Source organism: Equus asinus, chromosome 25, assembly GCF_041296235.1.
Source record: "Equus asinus isolate D_3611 breed Donkey chromosome 25, EquAss-T2T_v2, whole genome shotgun sequence".
In the NCBI taxonomy this organism is placed as follows: domain Eukaryota; kingdom Metazoa; phylum Chordata; class Mammalia; order Perissodactyla; family Equidae; genus Equus; species Equus asinus.
Window position 1 is genome coordinate 19,881,683 of NC_091814.1, and position 25,638 is coordinate 19,907,320.

General features: G+C 37.5%; 1 protein-coding gene and 1 pseudogene across 4 annotated transcripts in view; both read right to left on the reverse strand.

The window, feature by feature from the left end:
- The window catches only part of FCRL3 (Fc receptor like 3), a 94,492-nt gene that overhangs the window by 45,943 nt on the left and 22,911 nt on the right, over window positions 1-25,638 (reverse strand). Inside the window, exons 10-16 of one of the 4 annotated variants that reach the window (XM_070496968.1) lie at window positions 23,275-23,302; window positions 22,500-22,583; window positions 22,267-22,385; window positions 22,000-22,068; window positions 20,632-20,663; window positions 20,492-20,546; window positions 17,284-18,378 (exon numbers count right to left, since the gene is read on the reverse strand). The exons of 1 other annotated variant lie outside the window; for it this stretch is intronic. In XM_070496968.1, the coding sequence (XP_070353069.1) occupies window positions 18,317-18,378; window positions 20,492-20,546; window positions 20,632-20,663; window positions 22,000-22,068; window positions 22,267-22,385; window positions 22,500-22,583; window positions 23,275-23,302 (449 nt within the window). In that variant the 3' untranslated portion in view covers window positions 17,284-18,316. Of the gene's footprint in view, window positions 1-17,283; window positions 20,547-20,631; window positions 20,664-21,999; window positions 22,069-22,266; window positions 22,386-22,499; window positions 22,584-23,274; window positions 23,303-25,638 lie in introns of those variants that run through there. 2 more of the 4 variants (XM_014836883.3, XM_014836885.3) reach the window with 2 other exon arrangements.
- LOC106828403 (non-selective voltage-gated ion channel VDAC1 pseudogene) lies at window positions 104-932 on the reverse strand (annotated as a pseudogene).

A 25,638-nucleotide genomic window follows, 5' to 3' on the forward strand; every position in this document is an offset into this window, starting at 1 on the left:
CTGGCATCTCAGATATACAATATTAAAACGTATACTAAATTCCAAAGATAGTTATGCTGAAAAATGCTGTAAAATTAAATGGTTGTACAGTATTCATTTATGGTCAAAATTTCGGTCCTTGACTAAGCTTGTAGCAACCAGCATTGACATTCTTGCCATCCAGCAGAGCTGGCAGGTCAGTTTGCTACCTGACTTTAGGGTCTGGATGTATCTTCAACCCGTCAGGCTGGATTGTTCACTTTGGCCAAGAAGCAGGCATTAGGGTCAATCTGATACTTGGCTGCTATTCCTAAACTAGTGTTACTTTTTCCTGCTCTCCAGGAGATTGACCGTGATCTCCATCTTCCTGTTCACCTTCTGGTAAATGGAGCCACCAAACTCTATCCCGTTGTTCACCTTAGTGTGAAGCTGGAATTCGCCATTTGCAGCCAACTGCAAAATTGCCCTGGATGACTCAGGATTTTGTGGTCTCAAAATTCATTTGGTAGCCAATTAACCAGCTCAGCATAGAGTGCTGCATATTGAAGGCCCAGAGCTGTCAAAATTCACATCAGAGCCCAAGTTGCCATGCTCCAGCTTATATCCTGTCTTGATTTTAGCTTTTATTTCCCCACAGTGTTAGATGAGAAGGATGAATCACACATCAGGCCAGTCCACGTGCAAGTTGATCTTCCATGGTAATCTCGGTGACTTAGCATGTAGTCATGGTCCAATTCTCCATAAATGTCAGACCACATTCAGTCCATCTGTACCTGGTTTCCAGACTGCCTTTCACTTGGGTGGTCTCAGTGTTGGCTGAGCCTGAGTTTGTAATTCCAGTTCTTTTTAAAATTTTGTTTTCAAATCAAATTTTTTAAGCCAAATCCATAGCCCTTAGTGAAGACATCCCTGACAGATCTGCCAAGATCAGCATACATGGGAGATGCAGCCATATTCTGCTCAGCAGTGGCTACAGCCCAGTTAGAGGTTGAATATTCTTATACGTCTTTGAAAGTTACACATCCTGTTTTTGTTCTGGTGGTAATTACTAACTTACTAAGATAAGTAACAGCATCCTTTTATTTTTCTTCAAAACAACTCCCTCCCACCCTTCAATCGTGAGATTGTACTCTTGAGTTTAAGTAACAGGATTTTATTAGTTTATTTTATGATTTTCTTTCTATCTATTTTGTCATTGTTTATTTAAAGAACAAAATTTTACTATTTGATTACTCACACATTTTCCATATCTTGGGGTATATTCTTGCATATGTTTTTTTCTCACTGGAGCATTCCGAGAGTGTTTTCAGAGGTGTGTGTGTATATTAAAATCTCGAGGTCTGTTATACCGCAGTATATCTTTACTCACTCCCATAGTTAAATGAAAATTTAGTTAAATATAAAATTATCTATCTTCATCTAGCTAGATATAAGATTATATGTTCCATTTTAAAAATATTATGTCCATTCACTTCTTGCATTTAGTGTTATTGTCAAGAAGTCTGAAGACAATCTGATTTCTATGACTTATAGATAATATCTTTATACTCTTGAATATGTCAGAATTTCCCCTTGATATTTGATATTCTTAAATTTTACTTTAATGTTTTGGTTTTCCCTGTCTATTGAACTTAGCAAATTACGACACTTTCAATGTGAAATCTTTCATCTTTCTCTAATTATGTAAAACTCTTTGTCACTATTTTTTCCATGGGTTTTGTCCTATTCTTTTATTTTTATCTGTAGTACATACGTTATACAGATATTGACACTGCCATCATCCATGTTTCTTTATTTTCCTTTTATAGTTTCGGTTTCTGTACTCCTTTTTGGTTTTTTTACAAGAGTTTTTCTGATCCAGATAACTTTTTTCTTTAGTATGATTCTATGTAGTAATTAATCCACCTATCAGTTATTTTTATTTTGACCATTATAATTTTCAGATTTGTGATCTTTCCTTGGCTATTCTTTCACTTGTGCACAATTCGATGTGTCTAGGGAGTGTTGGGGAGTGTTTGCAGGCAGAAAACCTCCAGAGCTCTAACTGGACACAATCATTCTTGATTTGCCTGCCCACTAGAGGATTTCTCTGCCTCTTTCAATGACAATCACTCAGTCTTTGAGCTGGGGTGGACAGTGGAGAGACAGGAAATCCCAGGAGCCCAGCAGTGCACTTGTACCCACTGTTATCTGATGCCTATGATGGCTGAGTTCTAGTGCTGCCCTGATAGCTACTCCACTGACTCTGCTGGTAGAATTGGCCAGCTGGCTTTGGCAAGGAGCAGTTCAGAACAATATGAGGGAGAGAAGATCTCATCTGGAAAGCATTCTCTCACCTCCAATCTGCCTCATTCTCTCTAAGCAGCTTCTGCTTCCCTATATTTCTGTCTCTTTATGTATTTATGATAGTTTTTATATAAAGTTTTGATAGGCACCAACCTCCGTCTTGTTTATGTGGTATTGATATTGACCCTGATATCAGTTTTCCCACACTAAACCCAGCATATATGGGGTTAAAACCAAAACACTCATTCCCTGCTTACTCTCTGGCTTCCTGGCTCCAGAATCCACTGTCCTCCATGGAGACAGACACCGTCAAGGACAAGCACCTGGACTATCTCCTCCCACAAAGAGATACGGGCTGGTGGGAAAGCTGCTGACCAGCAATGTCATGGGCTTCCTCCTCTCTGCAAGTGTCTCAAGGCCAAAGACAGGCTGCTGGGAAAGCTCTGACCAGCAAGGCCATATGCTCCCCCTCCCCTACCTAAAGCCCCAAATAAAAACCCTTCCTTTTAGCTTTTCGGGGAGTTTGGGATTTCAGCATTAGCTGCCCTCTCTCCTTGCTCAGCACTGTGCAAAAATAAAATTCCTACTTTCTTCCACCACCCCTGGTGTCAGAGATTGGCTTGCTGTGCAATGGGTGAGCGAACTCACTTCAGGTTCGGTAAAAGTATTTCCAAGAAAAAGTTTAGGAGGAAGATCCTAGAGCCATTTTGTCCACAAATATAAAGTTTTTAATTAAAAAGAAAAACAACATACTAGTGAAATGAAGGTCTGTGAGCTAGAGAAAGGTCATAGACCACCAGTTTTGAGCCTCTGATTTAAAGGGTAAATAATTGGAGATCTTTAAAAGACAGGTAGCATCTATCCACTTAGCAGAAACACGCATATTTTCAAAGCAGATATCATATGAAAACAGAACAGCCTGGGCCTGAGGAAACCACTAAGCATTTGCATGTCTAGTAGTCCTCAATCTCATCTATCTGAGGTGGAACTTTCATGCCTCCTGAGCTGGTCTAAAGGACAGCATTTCTCAAAATGTAAGAAAGGAACAGCAGGAACACTGGTACTAATTTGTTCACTGACCAAAGCTGCAAGAGAGAGAATAGTGAGAAATGAGCACAGAGCAGTATCCTCATTTCTCTCATCAATCTGCAATTCTGAGGACTTTCCCAGTTCTGTTCCACTCTTCTCTCTTTCCTTCTTCTTTTCATATTTCTTCTTCCACATTCCACATCTCCCCAAAGGCTGTACATTTCCCATCAACACTACATTGCGTGCTTCATTTTACACCCACAAAGGAAGTTCCCAACATATACACTGCTTATTACTCAGCGCTGTTCCCTTTTCCAAGAAGTTCATCTACACTCCAGTGTGTATTCCTTTGACTATTACTTCTGCTTCTCCAGAGCCCCAATATAGCTTAAGACACAGAGCCAGGGGGAACACATGGAGAAGAAGAAGGGTTTCTCCTATGTTTTGTATGATGTACGAGTCCCTCTTTATCAACTTCAGGACAACTTTGGCTTAAAAATCCATTCCTTCATTCTAAAATTATGTACACAATGCCTACCAAGTACACAGAAAGAAGTCAGTTTTCATAGCAAAGTTCTGATCTTCCCTTGTCCACAATTAAGCAGTGACACATTATCAAAGGATGTCACTGTCTATAGTAAATTTTAATTTTTCATCTAAACAGTTTTGATTTTTATTCAGTATGGGAAGGAATAGATTACTGGGGTTTAGTATTGAAAAAAATCCCAATTACATCATTTATAAAGATTCCTGTATGATCAGAAGAGAAATTCATGACAAAGACTTCTTTTCCTAATAGAAATTGAAATGTATCCTTCCTATATATTCTTGGAAATCTAGGTCTTCTCATTTTTTCGATTCTCAAATATCTCTGGAGACTGAAATGGAGGTGGAGATCCAGCCTCACTGTTAGGCCTTGGCCAGAGATGTGGACTCTGAGAAAGCCCCAAGGATCGCTACATACTCTGGTCTCCATCTTCTTGCTGCCCCAGATCTCATTCCAAGTTGTCCACTCCCCAAATACCAGCAGCAATGATCACAGTAGCACGAGCTCCTCATCATTCAGCATTTTGAGAAGAGACTATTTCAGCAACTGACCTGAAGAGACCTTTCAAAAAGGTAACAGGAAGCAGGGACCAGAACCTATTCTTCAGAATGTTCTATATAAATAGAAAGCCAGGAAGAAAGAGACTCCTCCAATGTTTGATCTCTATTTCCTTATGTAAGATGCTGAGAAAATGGAGATTGCTCATTCCTATAAGTTTGTTTCAACTCTGTATCATGATAGTAATGTATAATAAGCTGATCAATCCTTCACACTGAAGTGTAGTAGCAATTGCCTCAGAGTGATGGAAGTGTAAGTGATTTTAATAGTTATATTTTTAATTTTCTCTAATTTCTTACTTTTGTATAATGAAGATATATTATCTTATATGTAAAAATCCATAGGTTCTTGTGGCCCCTCTCAGCTCAAAGGGTCCAGGTGGTAGTTCCCTCAGATTTCAGAATAGTCAGTTCATATGCATGTGTGTTAAGTGTATGGAGAAGTGTTAAATGGCAGCTCTTAGTCCCATTCTAAGACTAGAGTGGTCACTGGCAACTTAACCATTGAGCCAGACCATGGTAACATGGAAAGTTACCTGAAAACCTATCATTTCCCACATGTTCTAGTAAGCCAGAAATATGTAGGTAAATAATTCTTAATAGATAAGGGTGATTTGGAGTGACTAGACCAATTTATCTATGTCCCTACACAATTTTGATATATTCTACTAGAGGTTTTTATGCCATAATTACTGTTAATAATGGGAGAGTGTACTATGCCCCAGGGATGGTTACATGTAATTAATAGCTAAGAGTAGTTCATCAGTGCTAAGGTGTTACCAGGGTTAATTGTAAGGTTGAGATTGCCCTCATCCTGTCATAAATCTATGGGATATACTAGCTCTCAGTTCTTGATGCTCAGAGCTCAGAAGTTAGGTGTTCTTGTCAAGGATGTATGATTATTTCAGTACAAAAAAATTTAAATAATAGTTGTAACCATTCTTAAATGTTTGTTTTTTCTGAAGAACTTCAAAATTATTCTGTACATTTTATAAAACATTCTAAATTATTTTTGGTAGATTGATTATCAAATTCAAACCCACAGTCATCTATGTCCCTCCCATTGGTGAACTATCTTTGGCAGGGGAGGGGATTGTACAAAACGTCAATCAAAGAGGTGTTGTGGTGAAAATTCTGATACTTGTGCTTGATAGTCATTTAGTTAGAGACCCATATTACTCAGCTCTTTGAACTTTCTTAGTACTAAGTTTAAGGCTAAGTGATAATTATGTATATTTTATTTAATGAACACTTACATAGTGCTACCTATATGCCAGACATTGTTCTAGGAGATTTATGAACACTTATTTACTCTTCATAATAACCTATGGGTTATCTCCATTTAAAGGTGAAGAAACCGAGGCATAGGAAGATTAAGTAGTTTGCTCTAGGCCACACACTTAATAGGAGATGGAGTTGGGACACACCTCAGGCAGGAGATTCCAAAGGCTGTGGTCTTACTCCTGACATGGTGGCAAATGTAAAACATTTAACGTTTCAAAAAGAAACTGACACTCTGTTGATTTTACATCAATGTGAATTTAAAAAACTGAACATTAAAGAGTGGACAGGGATTTACTCTCTAGATGGTGGTGCAGGCAGACTCTGAACTCACCTCCTCCTATGGACATAACAAATTTACAACTACTCTGGAAACAATTAGCCCTTACAGAGAACTGAAAAAGGGATAAAAAGAACTCCCACAACAAGGGACAGTGCTGACTGAGGTGAAAGAGGCAGAAATTCCTTTCTGGAGAGAAAAAAAGCCACCTTCTAGCTGCTTCACAGCCAGCCAGGAGCAATCTTAAGGTATGACCCCTTTCCTGGAGAAGTAGGGGATCTGAGCAGGGGAGCATTACCACAATAAGCAGCTTTTAGACACAGCACAACTGAGACAATTGCCATATCTGGCTTTGCTGGTTATCACCAACAATGGGGTATAGCCCTGGAGAAGCTATCAGTCATAAGGGGGGAAAAAAGCCCGTTCTTAAAGGGCCCATGCACAAATTCACCCATTTTGGAAAACAACTTAACATCACCAGAAGGTGCACTGTCTTTTGGTGAAAAGATGCTCACTTCATTGGAGTTCTTCCTCTGGCCTGTTAGCCCAGGGATCTTCCCAACCCACTAGAGCATCAATGTAATCCAGCTCAGCCAGGCAGGAAGGCCACCCTAGCCACAGGCCCTACACAGCAGCAAGCCTTCAGGCAACTTGTGGGCCCACATATGCAGGGTGCATGGAACCTCTGCAGCTGGGTGAGTAGGTCCACCTCTGCAGGGCAGGGTATGTGCGAGGGGTAGGCCTGTGTTGGCAGAGTGTGTGTGGCCTCTGCAGCAGGGTGACTTGGTCTGCTTCAGTGGGTCAGGGTGTGAGCATGGAACAGGACTGTATTGCTGGGATGTGTAGCCCTGCGGGCAGTGGAGCTTGTCAGCTCCAGCAGACTTGTACTTCTCAGACAGCCACATAGGGGATTGGCCCCACCTTCCAAAACCTGAAACAACTGAGTGCTCCCATGCCTATGACCAGATCCACTCAGTCACAATCTGAGAGAGCTGACAACAGCCTTGTAGGCTGGAAGTCTACAGCAATTGTAAACCACTGAGCCTAGCAACCAGCCACACTAGGGATCAACACACTTAATGGAAGAACTACAACAGGAATGTGCTATTAGACCTTGCAGCCAACTGTGCTGGGCCTCTCTATGCCTGATAGAGTGACTGAAGGAACCATTTTAGCCACATGCAGCTGAGCATTATAAACTCTGACTAGGAGGACAGCCAAGGATCCTCGGGCACCTGCAGCAAAAGCAACTCTGCCACAACAGAAGGACACATGTAGCTCACACAGGGGACACTCCAGGAACATTTGGAACTGGTGACAAGAAGGAAGTACACTGCTGGGCCTCATAAGACATCTCTTACATAAAGCTGCCTTTCCAAGATCAGAAGACATAGCTGATCCACCTAATACATAGATATAAGCACAGAGAAGGAAGCAAAAAGAAGAGACAAGGGAATACTTTCCAAATAAGAGAACAGGACAAAATCCCAGAAAAAGAACTAAATGAGACAGAAATAAATAATCTACCTGACAAAGAATTCAAACAAAAAGTCATAAGGGTGCTCACTGATCTTGGGAGAAGAATGGATGAACTCACTGAGAATGTCAACAAAGAATTGGAAAATATAAAAAAGAACCAATCAGAAATGAAGAATACAATACTGGAAATGAAAAATTCACTAGAGGGACTCAACAACAGAATAGATGATCCAGAAGAACAGAGCAGCAAGCTGGATGCAAGACTAGAGAAATTCACGCAAGCTGAACAGATAAAAGAACAAAGAATTAAAAAGAATGAGAACAGTTCAAGGGATCTCTGGGATAACATCAAGCACACTAACATTCATATTATAGGGGTCCCAAACAGAGAAGAGAGAGATAGAGGGGCAGAGAATCTATTTGAAGAAATAATAGCTGAAGACTTTCCTAACGAAATGAAAGAAACAGACATCCAGGTACAGGAAGCACAGAGAGCACCAAACAAGATAAACCTAAAAGCCTCACACCAAGACACATTATAATTAAAACCTCAAAAATTAAAGATAAAGAGGGAATCCTAAAAGCTGAAAGAAAAAGGCAACAAGTAACGTACAAAAGAAACCCCATAAAGCTATCAGATGACTTCTCAGCAGAAACCTTACAGGCTAGAAGGGAGTGACATGATATATTTAAAGTACTGAAAGGGAAAAACTTACAGGCAAGAATACTCTACTGGGAAAGGTTATCATTCAAAATAGAAGGGGAGAGAGTTTCCCAGACAAACAAAAGGTAAAAGAGTTTATCACCAAGAAACCGGTTTTACAAGAATTCTTAAAGGGACTTTTGTAAGTGGGAAAGAGAAGACCACAAATAGGAATAAGAAATTAACAAAGAAAAAAAAGCAAGAAAATCACTGGTAAACGCAAAAATACAGTAAAGGTAGCAGATAAACCACCTATGAAGATAATATGAAGGTTAAAAGACAAAAGTACTAAAATTACCTATTTCAATGATAAGAGGGTAATGGATACACAAACACACACAAAACAGGTTAGATATGATATCAAAAATATGAAATGTGGGAGAAGGAGAGTAAAAGAGTAGAGCTTTTAGAAAGAGGTCAAACTAAGGAGACCATCAAGTTTATACAGCTTGCCATATATACAGATTATTATATATGAACTGCATGGTAGTCATAAACAAGAAACTATAATAAATACACAAAAAATTAAGAGAAAAAACCCCAAACATGATACTAAAGAAAGCCATCAAACCACAAGGAAAGAGAGCAAGAGAAGAAGAAAGGAACAGAAAAGAACTGTTAAAACATCCTGGAAAAAAGTACCAAAATGGCAATAAGAACATACTTATCAATAGCTAGTTTAATTGTCAATGAACTAAATGATCCAATCAAAAGGCATAGGGTGGCTGTTTGGATAAAAAACAAGACCCGTATATATGCTGTGTACAAGAGACACACTTCAGACCTGAAGACACTCACAAACTGAAAGTGAAAGGTTGGAAAAAGATTATCCATGGAAATGGCAATGAAAAGAAAGCTAGGATAGCAATACTTATATCAGACAAAATAAACTTTAAAATAAAACCTATAACAAGAGACAAAGAAGGGCACTCCATAATGATAAAGGGAACAATCCAACAAGAGGACATAACAAGTGTAATTATCTGTACACCCGACATATGAGCACCTAAATACATAAACCAATTATTAACAAACATAAAAGGAGAAAAATATAGTAACACAATGATAGTACGGGACTTTAACACTCCACTTACACCAATGGATAGATCATCAAAATGGAAGATCAATAAGGAAACACTGGCTTTAAACAACACATTAGACCAGATGGACTTAGTAGATATATAGGGAACATTCCATCCCAAAACCACAGAATACACATTCTTTTCAAATGCACATGGAGCATTCTCCAGGATTGATCACATGTTAAGCTACAAAACAAATCTCAATAAATTTAGAATGTTGAAATAATACCAAGAATTTTTTCTGACCACAAAATTATAAAACTAGACACCACCTACAAGAATAAAGTCAAAAAACCCCACAAATATGTGAAGATTTAACAAAATGCTACTGAACAACGATTGGGTGAATGAAGAAATCAAAGAAGAAAGAAAAAAATACCTGGAGACAAATGAAAATGAAAATATGACATGTCAAAATTAATGGGATACAGCAAAAACAGTTCTAAGAAGGAAGTTTATAGCAATACAGTCCCATCTCAACAAATAAGAAAAATCTCAAATGAAGAATCTAACAGTGCATCTAAACAAACTGGAAAAAGAAGAACAAAGCCAAAAATCAGTAGAAGGAAAGAAATAATAAAAATCAGAGCAAAAAGAAATAAAATAGAGACTAAGAAAACAATAGGAAAAAAATCAATGAAACGAAGAGCTGATTCTTTGAAAAGATTAAACAAAATTGACAAAATTTAAGTTAGACTCACCAGCAAAAAAAGAGAGAAGCCTCAAATAAATAAAATCAGAAATGAAAGAGGAGAAATTACCATGGAAACCTCAGAAATACAAAAGACTACAAGAGAATACTATGAAAAGCTATACACCAACAAATTGGATAATCTGGAATAAATGGGTAAATTCTTAGAATCATACAACTTTCTAAAACTGAATCAAGAAGAAATACAGAATTTGAATAGACCAATCACCAGTAAGGAGACTAAAACACTAATCAAAAACCTCCCAAAAAATAAGAGTCCGGGATCAGGCAGCTTCCCTGGTGAATTCTATCAAACATTCAAAGAAGATTTAATACCTACCTTTCGCAAATTCTTCCAAAAATTGAAGAGGAGGGGAAGCTTTCTAATTCATTACCCTGATATCAAAACCAGACAAGAACAACACAAAAAAAGAAAATTACAGGCCAATATCACTGATGAACATTGATGCAAAAGTCCTCAACATAACACTAGCTAATAGAATACAGCAATACATTAAAAAGACCATACAGCATGACCAAGTGGAATTTATTCTGGAGATCCAGGGATGGTTCAAAATCTGCAAATCAATCAACATGATATACCACATTAACAAAACGAAGAATAAAAATCACACGATCATCTCAATAGATGCAGAGAAAGCACTTGAGAAGATACAGCATCCACTTATGATATAAACTCTGATTAAATTGAGTATGGAAGGAAAGCACCTCAATATCATAAAGGCCATGTATGATAAACCCACAGCTAATATCATTATCAATAGAGAAAACTGAAAGATATCCCACTAAGACCAGGAACTGGACAAGGATGCCCACTGTCACCAGTCTTATTTAGCATAGTAGGGAAGCCCTAGCCAGAGCAATCAGGCAAGAAAAAGAAATAAAAGGTATCCAAATTAGAAAGGAAGAAGTGAAGCTGTCACTATTTGCAGATGGTATGATCCGATGTATAGAAAACTCTAAAGAATCCATCAAAAAACTTTTAGAAATAATAAGTATATATGGGAAAGTTGCAGCGTACAAAATCAACATACAAAAATCAATTGTGTTTCTATACATTAACAATGAAGTAGCAGAAAGAGAAATTGAGTACAATCCCATTTACAACTGCAGTAAAAAGAATTAAATAACCAGAAATAAACTTAACCAAAGAGGTGAAAGATCTGTACACTGAAAACTATAAGATATTGATGACAGAAATTGAAGAAGATACAAAGACATGGAAAGATATTCCATGCTCTTGGATTGGAAAAATTACCATCATTAAAATGAGCATACTTCCTAAACCAATCTACAGATTCAATGCATTCCCTATCAAAGTTCCAACAACATTTTTCACAGAAATAGAACAAAGAATCCTAAAATTTATATGGAAGAACCAAAGACCCTGAATAGCCAAAGGTATCCTGAGAAAAAGCAAAGCTGGAGGTATCACACTCCCTGATTCCAAAGTATACTACAAAGCTATAGTAACCAAAACATGCTGCTGGCACAACAAAAGACACAGATCAATGAAACGGAATGGAGATCCCAGAAATAAACCCACACATCTATGGGCAGCTAATCTTTGACAAAGGAACCAAGAACATACAACGGAGAAAGGAAAGCCTCTTCAACAAATGGTATTGGGAAAACTGGACAGATACATGCAAAAGAATGAAAGTAGACCATTCCCTTATACCATGCACAAAAATCAACTCAAAATAGATTAAAGATTTGAATGTAAGACCTGAAACCATGAAACTTTTAGCAGAAAACATAGGCAGTATGGTCTTTGACATCAGTCTGAGCAGCATATTTTCAAGTACCATGTCTGACCTGCAAGTGAAACAATAGAAAAAAATAAACAAATCGGACTACAGCAAATTAAAATGCTTTAATAGCAAAGGAAACTATCAATGCAATGAAAAGACAATCAAACAATTGGAAGGAGATATTTGCAAACCGTATATCTGATAAGGGGTTAATATCCAAAATATAAAGAGAACTCATACATCTCAGCAACAAAAAAAAAATAACACCCCAATTTAAAAATGGACCAGGGGCTGGCCCAGTGGCCAAGTGGTTAAATTCACATGCTTGGCTTCTGCGGCCCAGGGTTTTGCGGGTTCGGATCCTGGGCATGGACATGGCACAATCTATAAGGCCATGTTGAGGCAGCATCCCACATAGCACAACCAGAGGCACTCACGACTAGAATATACTACTCTGTACTGGGGGGGCTTTGGAGAGAAGAAGAAAAAATAAATTAAATAAATAAATAAAAGAAGAAGATTGGCAACAGCTGTTAGCTTAGGTGCCAATCTTTAAGATAAAAAAATGGGCCAAAGATCTGAACAGATATTTCTCCAAAGAAGATATACAGGTGCCCAACAGGCACATGAAAGGCTGTTCAACATCATTAACTATCAGAGTAATGTGAATCAAAACTACAACGAGATAGCATCTCACTCCCGTCAGAATGGCTATAATTAACAAAACAGGAAACAACAAGTATTAGGTAGGTTGTGAAGAGAAGGGAACTCTCATACACTGCTAGAGGGAGTGCAAACTGGTGCAGCCACTATGGAAAACAGTGTGGAGATTCCTCAAAGAATTAAGAATAGAACTACCATACTATCCAGCTATACCACTGTTGGGTATTTATCCAAAGAACATGGAAACAGGAATGCATAAAGATACATGCACCCTATGTTCATTGCAGCATTATTCACAAGAGCCAAGACTCGGAAGCAACCTCAGTATCCATCAAGGGATGAATGGCTAAAGGTGATGTGGTATATACACAACAATGGAACACTACTCAGCCACAAGAAATGATGACATCCAGCCATTTGTGACGACATGGATGGAACTTGAGGGTATTATGCTAAATGAAATAAGTCAGAGGGAGAAAGTAAAATACCATATGATCTCACTCATGAGTAGAAGATAAAAACAAGAAACAATCACATAGAGACAGATTGGATTGGTGGTTACCAGAGGGGGAACCAGGTGTAATGACAGATTGTAATTAGTCTTTGGGCGGTGAACATGATGTAATCTACACAAGAATTGACATATACTATGTACTCCTGAAATTTATATAATGTTATAAATCAATGTTACCTCAATAAAAAATAAGTAATACCGAATTTCATGTTGCTTACAAGTAACACACTTGAAATATAATGACACAAATACGTTGAAAGTAAGTGAATGGAGAAAGATACCTTATTTAAGCAGTAAGCATGAGAGAGCTGAGGTGGTTACATTAAGGCTAGATATAATAGACTTCAAGACAAAGAGTATTTTTAGAGATAAAGAGGGATAATTCATAATGATAAAAGGGGCAATTTCAGGAAGACATAATTATTAATGTGTATGCATCTAATATCAGAGTCTCAAAATACGAGAAGCAAAAATCGATGGTATAGTGTGAGAAATAGATAATTCTATAATCATAGTAGGAAATTTTAACATTCCTGTTTCAGCCGTTGATAGGACACTAGACAAGGAAAATTTGAACAGCATTCTTAACTTCCTTAACTTAATTGATATTTACTACATTCCAGAATACTCATCAAGATAGATCACATATCAGGTCATAAAACAAGTCCCAATAAATCTGAAAGGACTGAAATAATAGAATGTTCCCCAATCACAACATAGTTAAATTAGGAAGCAATATAGATGGTCGGTAGCTTACAATGAGTCGACTTACAATTTTTCATCTTTATGATGGAGCAAAAGTGATACACATTCAGTAGAAACTGTACTTCAAATTTGAATTTTGGTCTTCTGGACTAGCGATATACAGTACAATACTCTCTGGTGATGCTGCTCAGCAGCAGCGAGCTGCAATTCCCAGTCAGCCCAACGATCAGAAGGATAAACAACTAATACAACCATTCTGCACCCATACAACCATTCTGTTTTTCACTTTCAGTACAGTATTCAATAAATTATATGAGACAGTCAACAATTTATCATAAAGTAAGCTTTGTGTTTGATGGTTTTGCCCAACTGTCGGCTAATGCAAGTGTTCTGAGTGCGTTTAAGGTAGTCTAGCCTCGGCTATGATGCTCAGTAGGTTAGGTGTATTAAACCTATTTTGATTTATGATATCTTCAACTTACAATGGGTTTATAAGAACATAACTCTATCATAAGTCAAGCAAGATCTGTACCAATAAGATATTTGGGAAAATCCCCAATATTTGGAAATTAACAACGTATTTTTAAATAATTAGTGAGTTGAAAAAATCCTAACGACTATTAAAAACTATTAGGAACTGAATAAAATACTAAAAAAATAAAAATAAAAATAATCTAGAAGAAAGCAGGAAAAGTAAGCAGAGAAATAAAAACCAGGAAAACACAAAACTATGAAATGGAGTACCTAGATGTAACCATACCAATAATAATAAAATGTGTGGGACGCAGATAAACCAGCATTAGTATCAAAACCTTAGGTTTTAATGATTACATTAGAAAGGAAGAAAGGTCTAAAATGAATAATTCAAGGTACCACTTTAAAAAGCAAGAAAAAGAGGAACAAAGCAGACAATGTATTCACTTTCTATTGTTGTGTAGCTTAAATTTAGTAGCTTAAAACCACAAACATTTATTATCTCACAGTTTCAATGGGTCAGGAGCCTGATGTGTTTTCAGCTGGGTCTTTTGCTCAAGGTTTCAGAAGGCTGAAATCAAGGTGTCAGCTGAGGGGATCCACATAAGGAGGCTGAACTCCGAAGAGATCCACTTACAAGTTCCCTTCATTTCCTTTCAGTTGTATGACTGAGGTCCTCTTTTTTCTCACCAGCTGCTGGCTGGGGACCACCCTTACCTCCTAGAAGCTGCCTCTCTCTTCATAGGCATTTTACAACATGACAAGTTTGTTTCTTCCTTGAGGCCTGCAGAAAAATCTTTCTGCTGCTTCACTTCTTTTTAAAGACATCTGATTAAGTAGCTTAGGAAAATCTCCCTTCTAATTAGTTGAAAATAAATGATTAGTAATCTAATCACTGAGTGATATCCCATCGTATTTACAAGTCCTGATCATACTCAAGAGGAAAGGATAATACAATGATGAGAGTCTTTGGGAGCAGAAATCTTGGGAGCCATCAAAGAATTCTGCCTACCACACACAAAATAAGTAGAAAGAATAAAGTAATAAAGATAAAAGCAGAAATCAACAAAATGGAAAACAAAAAAATAGAGTCAATTAACAAAGACAAAGCTGGTTCTTTGCTAAAATTGAGACACTCTTAGCTAAACAGATCAAAAAGAAAAAGAGAGCAAATACAACAAACAGTGTTAGGAATGAAAGAGAAGTTAGTACTACAAATGCTTCAGACATTAAAAATATTTGAAAATATGATGTAAAATTTTGTGCTAACAAATTTACCAACTAGAAGAAATGGACATATTGCTCAGAAAATACAACTTGCCAAAACTGACACAAAAAGAAAAAATTTGTGAATAATCCTCTATCAATTAAGAACCTAAATTCCTTACCAAAAAACTTTCCCCCACAAAAAAAATTCAGATCCAAACAGCTTCACTACTGTATTCTGTTAAAGAAAAATAAAATATCAATCCTACCTGAACTCACAAAATTGAGGAATATTACCACAAAATACTAGAAATTAGAAAATGAAATAAAAACTCCACTTACATTAGCATATAATATAAAATCATTAGAAAGTAATTTAATAAAGGGGGTGCAAAAAGGAAATTTAAAAAGACCTAAAGAAATGAAAAGTTATATAAATTTCATCGATTGGAAGACTGTGTTGTTAAGAGGGCAATTCTCTTCAAATTGATCTATAGATTCAATGAGATCCTAATCAGAATTCTAACAGACTTTTTCAAATAAATTAAAATTCCAGTGTAAAACCCTATGAGTTTTAAGTATATATTAGTTAAATTAATTTATATTAGTTAAAACAACTTTGGGAAAAAAATAAAGTTGATGAGCTTACACCAACTGATCTCAAGACTTAAAACAAAGCAACAGTAATCAAGAAGAGTGGTTTTGGGCATAGGGACAGATGTATAAGATCAATGGAATGGAATAGTCTAGAAGTAGACCTGTGTTTATATGGTCAATTGAATGTTGACAAAGGGACAAGGTAATTCAATGGGAAAAAAAGTAGTTTTTTGAAGAAATGGTAGTGAAACAAATGGATGTCTGTATGGGAAAATATTAACATCACCTCTCACCTCATGCCATATGAAAAAGACATTTGAAATGTGTCACATATACAAATATAAGAGCTAAAACTAATAAATTTCTAAAAAATAATATAGGTAAAAATCTTTATGACATTCAGTTAGGCAAATTGTTTTTAAACAAGATACACAAACCATAAACCATAAGAGAAAAAAGTGGTAAATAATTTCTATTAAATCAAAAATGTTTGCTCTTTGAAAGACACGGTAAAGAAAATGTAAAGGCAAGTCACAAACCAAAAGGAAGTATTTGCGAAGTATATATCTGACAATGGGATATATATCCCAAATATATAATGAACTTCAGTAACTGGATAAGAAGACAAACAACTCAAATTAGAAAGAGGCAAAAGAAAGTTTATTCAGCAAATAATGCTGTAACAACTCGATATTCACAAGGAAAAAATGAACATTTTTTTCTCAGACTATACATACACACACACACACACAAATTCACTTTAAATTGCACATGGACCTAAATGTAAAAGTGAAAACTAGAAAAAAAAATGAAACAAATAGGAGAGGACCTTTTGACCTTGGGGTGTACTTTCTTCTTTAGGAAACATAAAACCTACACATAAAATTTAAAAGCTGACAAATTGGACTTGATCAAAACTAAAAACTTTTGCTCTAAAAAGAGACCATTGAGAAAATAATAGGCAAGCTATGGAAATGGAAAAAATATTTGCAACATATAAATCATACCAGAATATATTCAAAAACTCTTGCAACTCAATAATAAAAAGGAAAACAACCCATTAAAAAGAGGGAGAGATGCAAACAGATGCTTCACAAAAGATCTGTAGAGAGCCAATATGGACTTGAGAAGATAATCAGCATCATTGATCATCAGGGAAATTAAAGCCATAATGAGATAACACTGTGCTAGACTACATACTCCTTAGAGTGACTAAAATTACAGACTGAAAAAGTCAATTGTTGGCAAGGATGTGGAGCAACTGTAACTATCATAAACTTCTCATGGGAATGTAATATGGTACAGCCGTTTTGGAAAAGAGCATTGCAGCCTCTTAAAGTGTTGAACATAAATCTACTATGTGACCCTGCAATTGCACTCTTCGGTATGACAAAAAAGCAGTAAGCATATGTTTACACAAATACTTGTACATGAATATTTATAGCAGCTTTATTTTTAATAATGATGAAATAATCCAAATGTTCACTAATAGGTAAATGGATAATCAAAACGTGGTATATCCATACAATGTAATATTACTTGGCAATGAAAAGGGATATACTATGCATACATGAAAACTGCGAATGAATCTCAAAATCTTTTTGCCTAGTGAAAGAATCCAGACACAAAAGAGTCTATACTGTAGGATTCTATTTACATAACATTTTAGAAAATACATTGAAATCTATAGTGTCAGAAAGCATATCAATGATTACATAAGATGGCTGTAGAGGGAAAGCAGTATTGCTTAGAGGATGAGGAAACTTTGGGGGGTGATGGAGATTTCAGCATCTTGATTGTGGTGGTGGGGGTTTCACGGATGTATACATCTGTCAAACTCATTGAATTGTACACTTTAAAAATGTGCAGTTTGTTGCACATAAATTATTCTACAATAAATTTGTAAGCAAATAAACATAATGTAAAGAAAGAAATTATAGTAATGTGTCAAATCTTGAAGCTTCAAATTTACTTTCTTGACTAATTCAAAAAATAATTTTCTCTTGAATCTTCTCCCAAATATTTCTTAGACTTCCTGACTGCTTACAGGTACTATTATTTGCCCTCAGTTTGAGGACCTGGATATGGAGTTCTGGGAGGGAGGCTCTCATAAGCTCGGAACTATTCTATGCACTCTAGAGTCTCTCTGGTCCCCATCTCTTGCTGCCATTTGCTGGTTCTCTTCTTGTTAGAGGCTGCTGTCCTTGGTGCTGCTTGCACCACTGACTGGCACTCCTGGAGAGTGACTCTCACTGTCCATGGGATGCTGCCTAGATCCTGTCTTTCTCCTTTAGGAATTTTCTCTCTTAAGTCAATAAAGAAACATTTGTCCTTTTTCATCACTCTTCCAAATGGATTTCTCACAGTTGGCACTTGGTGATATTGACTCTTCCCCCATATACAGCTTTATTCTTCCTGGATCCCAAAGTGGGGAGGCATTTGGAGCAAAATTTAAGCACAGATATAGATTACACCTGGATCTCTTGCACCCTTGAAAGGCCAGGCATACATTCCAGATTGCATTTTGTACCTAGTAACATGGTGACAAGACATATAAGCCCCGTTAATAAGAAAAATATGTATGACCTCTTTAAGAAAGAAGTAGATTTTTTTCTCAGCAAATTATCTTGCTAGTTGAATTCATAAGCCTATGATTAAAAACCTCAAATCAGATTGCACTTTTCTAAAGTATATGTTATACTTTCTGTTGTCTAACCTTCTGACCCCCAAGGGTAAAAGCCAAAAATATAAAATACACTTAATACTTTTATGCTTGAGCTATTTTCCAGTTTTGCAAAACATCGTTGTGTTATTTACTTAAAGTCATGAATAATGACTGGTGTAAAATCCATGACGTCCATACATTATAACAGTTGATATAAATCAGTCATTAGTGAACTTACTATCTTCTTTTCTTAAGATCTATTGTTTTCAGAGCTAATAAAATTTGCGTGTAACACTAGGTGATAGATCCCAACAATTTCAGTTATTCATTTCTTGCCCCAGCAAATCTTATGAATAAAAGTTATTCTGCCATTTTTCCTGAAACTTAAGCACAAAGTCACACTTTAAAAATTTTTTCTCTTCAGTGGTAGACATTCAATGTTTGTCAGTCAGTTGAGGAATGGATTAGGGGTCTTTGAGCAAAAGAAGGGGTTGTCCTCCTTTGAGCCTACTGATTGCCTTGCGTCTATCTCTATATCCACTGCCAGAACAGGTCATGAGGGCTCCCGAGTGACACTAAGTTTTGCCATCTGAGTCACGTGAATCATTGGCTCTACTGGGCTTACAGGGTTTGTGCTGATGCTTCTGTAGTCTTCAAATATTGGATGTTGAATAATTAAACAGCAAAAACTAACCTGCCTCAGGTAGGAAGAATGTTTGATCCTGTGAGACCAAAGTATCTTGAAGACCAAAAATTCTGTGTGGGTAGAGAGGTGTGTCATATGTCTGCATCTATTTTATTATTTATCTACCATCATCATCATTATCATCATCAACATTATAATCACCGATCATTTATCGTCTATATATCTATGTATAAATCTGTATTAATCTGCTCTGGCTGTCATTACAAAATGCCACAGAGTAGGTGGCTTAAATATCAGACGCTTATTTTCTCAGAGTTTAGAGCCTGGAAATCGAAGATCCAGGTGCTGATAGGGTTGGTTGCTGGTGAGACTTCTCTTTCCGGCCACCTTGGGCTGCGCAGATGGTGCCTTCTTGCTGTGTACTCACATAACCTTTCCTCTATGTGCACAAGAAGAGATAGAGAGATCTCCAGTGCCTCTTCTTGTTCTTGTAAGGACACCAGGCCAGTTGGATTGCAGCCTGCCCTCGTGACTTCATTTAACCTTAATTACCTCCTTAAAAACCCTATCTCCAACTATCATCACATTGGGGTTAGGGCTCCAACATATGAATTCTGAGGGAACACAACTCAGTCCATAACACTACGTAATCAGATAATTTAGAAGCTCTATCTCTTTAAATAAACTGGGCTATTTTTTTCAAATACATATTTCATCAAGAAATAGTATATATGTAGATAGAATGAATCCTTTTGATCATTTCCAATTTGGTAGCTGGAACATAACATATACACCAGAACATCAGCAATGCCACTACCAAACACACATGCACAAAAGAAAAAAAATGTTTAGATCAAACTACTTATGCAGAGAGAGTACATTAAAAGCTTTCAATCACACTTCAATTAAATGACTACGTTGCACCCTTATGACTCTGGCCAGGTCATTTCTCCCTCCTCCTCTATTCCATGGACCCAGGTGCTGAAGGCCTACCTGCATTGCTTTCATATGTACGTCTACTGAAAAAAGAATGCAGTATTTACTCAAACAAACACCCACTCTATTCCTAGAGATGAACAGACCCAGAGACAGAGGAGGCTGGCAGATATTTCACACAGCCTCAAGTCCCCTCCAGCCTCCTTGGAGGCTGAGTCATGGAGGCAGAGGGTGCATGGTTGGAGAATATAGGGAGAATAGCAGGGACTGATTTGCAGGGTCTCTGGAGGTCACTCTGGGTAAAGGGCTAGTGGTCCAAGGCCATTGATGCACATGGGACATTCTCATAGCTTTCTGTAGCATCTTCATGGGCCCAGCCTCCACTGCTGGCCTGACCTGCAGAATCATCTGGATGTGTCTTCTTCACTTCTGAATAGATGACTGTGGATCCCTGGTGGGAAAAAATACAAACAATAAATACCTAAATATAGGTGAGGAAGAGCAGAAGGGAAAGAAAGCCAGAAAATGTGACCCACCTCGTGCTCCCAATGCATCCTTGGTGAATTTGCTGTTGGATGGAGAAGGGAAAGAAAAGTATTAAACAGTGGATGATATATTCCAACTTACAAGTTACTCACAATGCATTCCAAGCCAACATTTCCTCTGCTGACTCATCTCTTGACTGTTTCCTCTGCTGAATACTTCTAAGCCCTCACAGGCAAAGGGTCCCAACCTGCTCCCCTCCACACACATCATAAGCCTTGCCCTTGCCCACCAAATGCCCAGAATCACTTTCCTGATGATTTCCTTCTTTCTCCACTGCCATCACAACCCCAACAGAGAACCACCCTACCCCCAAACACAGGGCATCTATGACTAGACTGATCATCTGGGAACAGATGTCAAATAAGATTCACTTCACTTTGCAGTGGGAAATTGGAGGCGGTCAGAGAGAGAGTTGGTATTCTAAGACCACACAGTAATTTCCCAGGAAGACAATTACAGTAGAATATTAAGAAAATTCAGTATGTGTATTTCTTCCATCCTTCCAAGGGGTTCTTTGGATCTCTTTCATAAAAAATGCAACAAGTATTATAGGCACCAAGATAGACATACACATCGAATTATGCTATGTAACTAGGAAAGGGCAATCAGTTCCTCCCAGGTTAGGACATAAAGAGGGCTGGTGGGAGTCACTCCAAGTCTCACAGTGGTTCCTGAACTGTGTCTTGAAATGTGAGCAAGGGTCAGCAAGTAAACTAAAGGCAAGGACATCACAGGACAAATAAGAAGCATGAGAACCAAAGCATGAAACAGCCCAGTATGATCAGGAAAGATGTCAAGAGTTCAGTATGGCTAGAATAAGCTCATAAGGCAGAACTTAGAGTGGGGCCAGAGTTCAGAGGGAGGCAAGGGTCATCCTTTAGAATAGAGAGTCATTGCGGGCAGTTAATATACTCAATGATGAGATCTATTGTATATCTCAGAGGGATCATGTGGGAAACAGATTGTTGGAAGGTGGGAGGATAACAAGATCACAAATAATAAGACTAATGAAGAGAATTACAATTGTCTGCACAATAGATTACGAGAAGCTTAATTTAGCAATTATATTCATTCATTCATTCAAAAAATATTTGAGGGGGCCTATAGTTCGCCAAGTATTGCACTAGATGCTTTGATACATTAGTGAAAGATTATACTGTCTGTCCTCAAGGAATCTGTGGGGTGGCAGTGTAGACAGCTAAGATGGAATGAGTGATTATATGATTGGCAAGACAAGAGAAGCAGGAAATTTCTTCCATTTTGGACTCATATTTGAGATGACTCTTTGATCAAAGACTCCTTGCTAGATCTGACAACATACTGTCACCTCACCTCTACTTGTCTGCAAGATGTCTTACCTAAATGTTCTTTTGTAGGCTGGGTGCTCCTGACCTGGGAATAAACCAAGTCACTATCTCCAGGATTCACTGTGAGAGAATAAATCATAGCTGGCTGTAGTCAAGAGCCCACACTCTAGACCCTTCCTCCCAGCCACCAAGTTCTATCCCCAACAGAGTGATAGGAATGCCATTATAAATTTAATGTGACTGAGCTCTATACTGTTGCTCACTCTCCTCCCTCCCTGGCTCTTCCCTGGAGCCCTCTGAGCCTTAGGAAGTCCTCACCATTGCTGTACACTGGCTGCAGCTCCATTAGGGCTGGTAGCTCAGAGTGAGTGGGTTCTTGGGTGTCTGTGCTGAAAGGCTTGGACAAAGAAGGTTCCTGACACTCATTGGGACTGTAACTGTGACAGGGTGGGGAGAGACAAGGGAGAAAAGTATTTGTAGATTATACAGAGTCTCAGGGAAATCAATACCCAGGAAGAGCCCAGCATAGTAAAAATATCATGGTTGCTTACTCTAAGAGTCTGCGTGAGTTTTTCAAGAGAGTGTCAGAAGGGATGTGGCACAAGATGAAGGCCAGGGCAGCATTACAGAGAAGGCTGTCTAAGGCAAGGTTAGAGGGCTAAAGCTACACAGTCTCAATGTCACTTTGATAGAGTAAAACTTGCATTTGCCTAATTTTTTATTATTCTCAAAAATGTAAATGCTTCAACATTGATACACAAAGACTTCTGCATTCCCACAGAATTTGACTTTTGTCTTTTGTAAAAGGCCCCTTTCGATTTTCTGTCCATATTACAATAATCTACCCTTCCTGTAAGATACCATGAAGGCACTTCATGAAAAGTGCTGTGGTTTTTTTCTCAATGTGATTTCCTTCTGCAGTTAATATTGTGAATTGAACATTGCCGGCATTCGGGAATCATTTCCTGAATGAGTGTGTGAGTGGAGGAATGAGCAATAAGGCAATGAATGAATTGTAGTTCTAAGAGAGATGGTGTAATTAATATGTCAATGGTCAATTCTCTACTGCAGCACATCTAAAGAAGTAGATAAATTAACACGGAAAGCAAATAACATGAATTCTGTGTATAATTAAGTATAAATTAGTGTTATTCACAAATGTGATTGAAAGTCGTCTTCTTAATCACATTTTTGGATTTCCCAAGAATTTGAAAATGTTAATAGGAGGTTCAGTCAAAAATTTTTAATGTACATATTCCATGTTCCTATCTTATGGGTATAAATAAATCCTGAAGATGTTGGCAGCACAAGAAGCAGAGACCTCACCCAGGTGTTCCAGTGGCAGAAAGTCCTCCTGAAAAACACACAAAGGAACATTGATGGTAAGTGAGCTGTGTGCATAACATGCTCTATGTTAGAATATCCCTTCCTAGAAGTCAGATTCATTCTAGATCTCAGCTACGACAAATCTGAGAGAACATCCAACTCCATTCCCCATGTCATGTTTTAAATAAGGAAGGTGGGGTCTTGAAAGACATTTGCACAGAATCACACTTATTCTGAATCATTATTCAATCAGTAATATCAGCATGATCTGTAAGTAGTAGTGACCAAATAGCAGAAGAGAGACAATTAAATGTTTCCCTCTGGGTCAAATGCTTCCCTCACTCCCACTTCTCTATCCTGACTGTAGCCCTATGAGGAGAGACAAGGAGACTGAGGCCTTGAGAGGGGTTAAAACTGATACAGAATTCTTAAACAAGCATGAATCATTAGGACTACCATAATAATCTAAGACCTCTCTTTATCAGTGACCCTTACACATCCATTCCAACACTGGGTACATAATGTTTTCTCCACACTTCTTCTTTTCTTCTCTTTCATCTGGCCAATTCCAATTTACCTTTCCTCCTCAAGAGTTTTCCCTGATACCAATAGGCTGGATTAACTGACCTATGTCCATGCACACAGAACCCTGAAATATTAAATTACTATATTGTACTATAATTATTTATTTCTATATTTGTCTCTAACTTTCTCCTTAATGAATCAGTGTGTAACATGAGGCCGCAAACCTTGTCTTAATTATTTTGCATTCCCATACCTAAAATCTTGAAAATATTCAATATCAATTTGTAAAACAACTGAACAAATTAAAGCATGTACATTGAGGAATAAAAGAATGACAAATTGACAGTTTTACAAAAGATGATTACATGTAAATCTAATCTGTAAGATTTATCCACCAGCCTTGAAAATACGGCAGTTTTCCTTCACCACTGAAATATTGAGATCTTTCTGGCCTGACTCAGTACACGCGTCCTCCAAGTTTCCCATCCCTGTCTTTTACCTATTTATCTGTGGCTCTATATCTGTTTCACCAGGCATAGAGAACACAAGTTATTGCCCACAGTAAACATACTCATCCTTACCTCCCATGCAAAATGACTGATTGATTCTACAAATCCTGTCTTTAGGAACCAGGTGTCCTGAGTTAAGCTAGAGGTATATGAGCATGAATCTGGCTTGTACCTCTCTCCTCAGAACAATTGCAATCCACATAAATCAGCAACCAATATCCTCCCTTGTGGGCAGGTTAGCTAAGTCTCAGGAAGCTTCTTAGACTCAGTCTATCTCTTCATTCGTAAAAGAGAAAACAGACCCAGAACATTGCTATTTATAGTACAAGCTAATATTCACTGAAGATATATAGTCCAGGCACTGTGCTAAGCAGTTTACATAGATCGTCTCATGGCACCTAAAAGATAGACGCTATTATTATGACCATTACATAGCTAAAGAAACTAGGGTCTGGAGAATTTAATTTACTTGCCAAATTCTTGATATTTGTCATTACTGGAATTGTAATCAATGCAGTTAATTACAGAGTGAATAAGTTTATCATTCCCTTAGGTAACTTGTAGAATATGTTCAGGCTTGAGGAATCAAACTCTTCATTTTTAGGAAAATTTGGAAGTCCTGAACTCCTCCCTGAGCATCTGGTCAATAATGAGAAGGAAGACTTTACTATGAGGGAAATACAGTAGGCAAGATTTTGAGATGAGAATGGCAGCGAACCTCTGATTGGTGGACTCTCAGAATTCCTTATTTGAATTTGATATTTAAAACAACATTTCTCCTAGATCTGAGGACAAAACCTCCAGAGCTCACACCCTCATGGATCACATAAAGTGATGATTGGCAATCTTTCCTTCCCTGGTGTTGTTTGGTGTTGTGTTGACTGAGCAATTGGTTTTTTGAACATTATCAACTTTAACATTGGTGTTCTAATGTCTGCACTTCTAGTATGCTACTGATTAATAAATGATATCCTGGATAGGCAATGAGATAGAAAAGTAACTTTGAGAGTAGGAAGTGTGACCAGCCTTCAACAAGTCGTCAAGGTGTAATGAAGAGAATACTAACTCAAGGGTTAGGAATACTCAAGTTAAGCCCTAATTCTGATTCGTAATAGATATGTGAAAGGTTACTTAACTTCCCTAAATCTCCATTTTTTCATCTGTAATTTGTTGATAATAATTTTGGTAGAATTGAACTGAAATGTACTTATTGAACAATTGGGAGAATTAGACAAGTTATAAAATTGCATATAATAGACTCTAAATAAATGACAGATTTTATGAGTACTGTTGGAGTTAGCGTTCTCAATCTCTTCACGTTTTTGAAAAT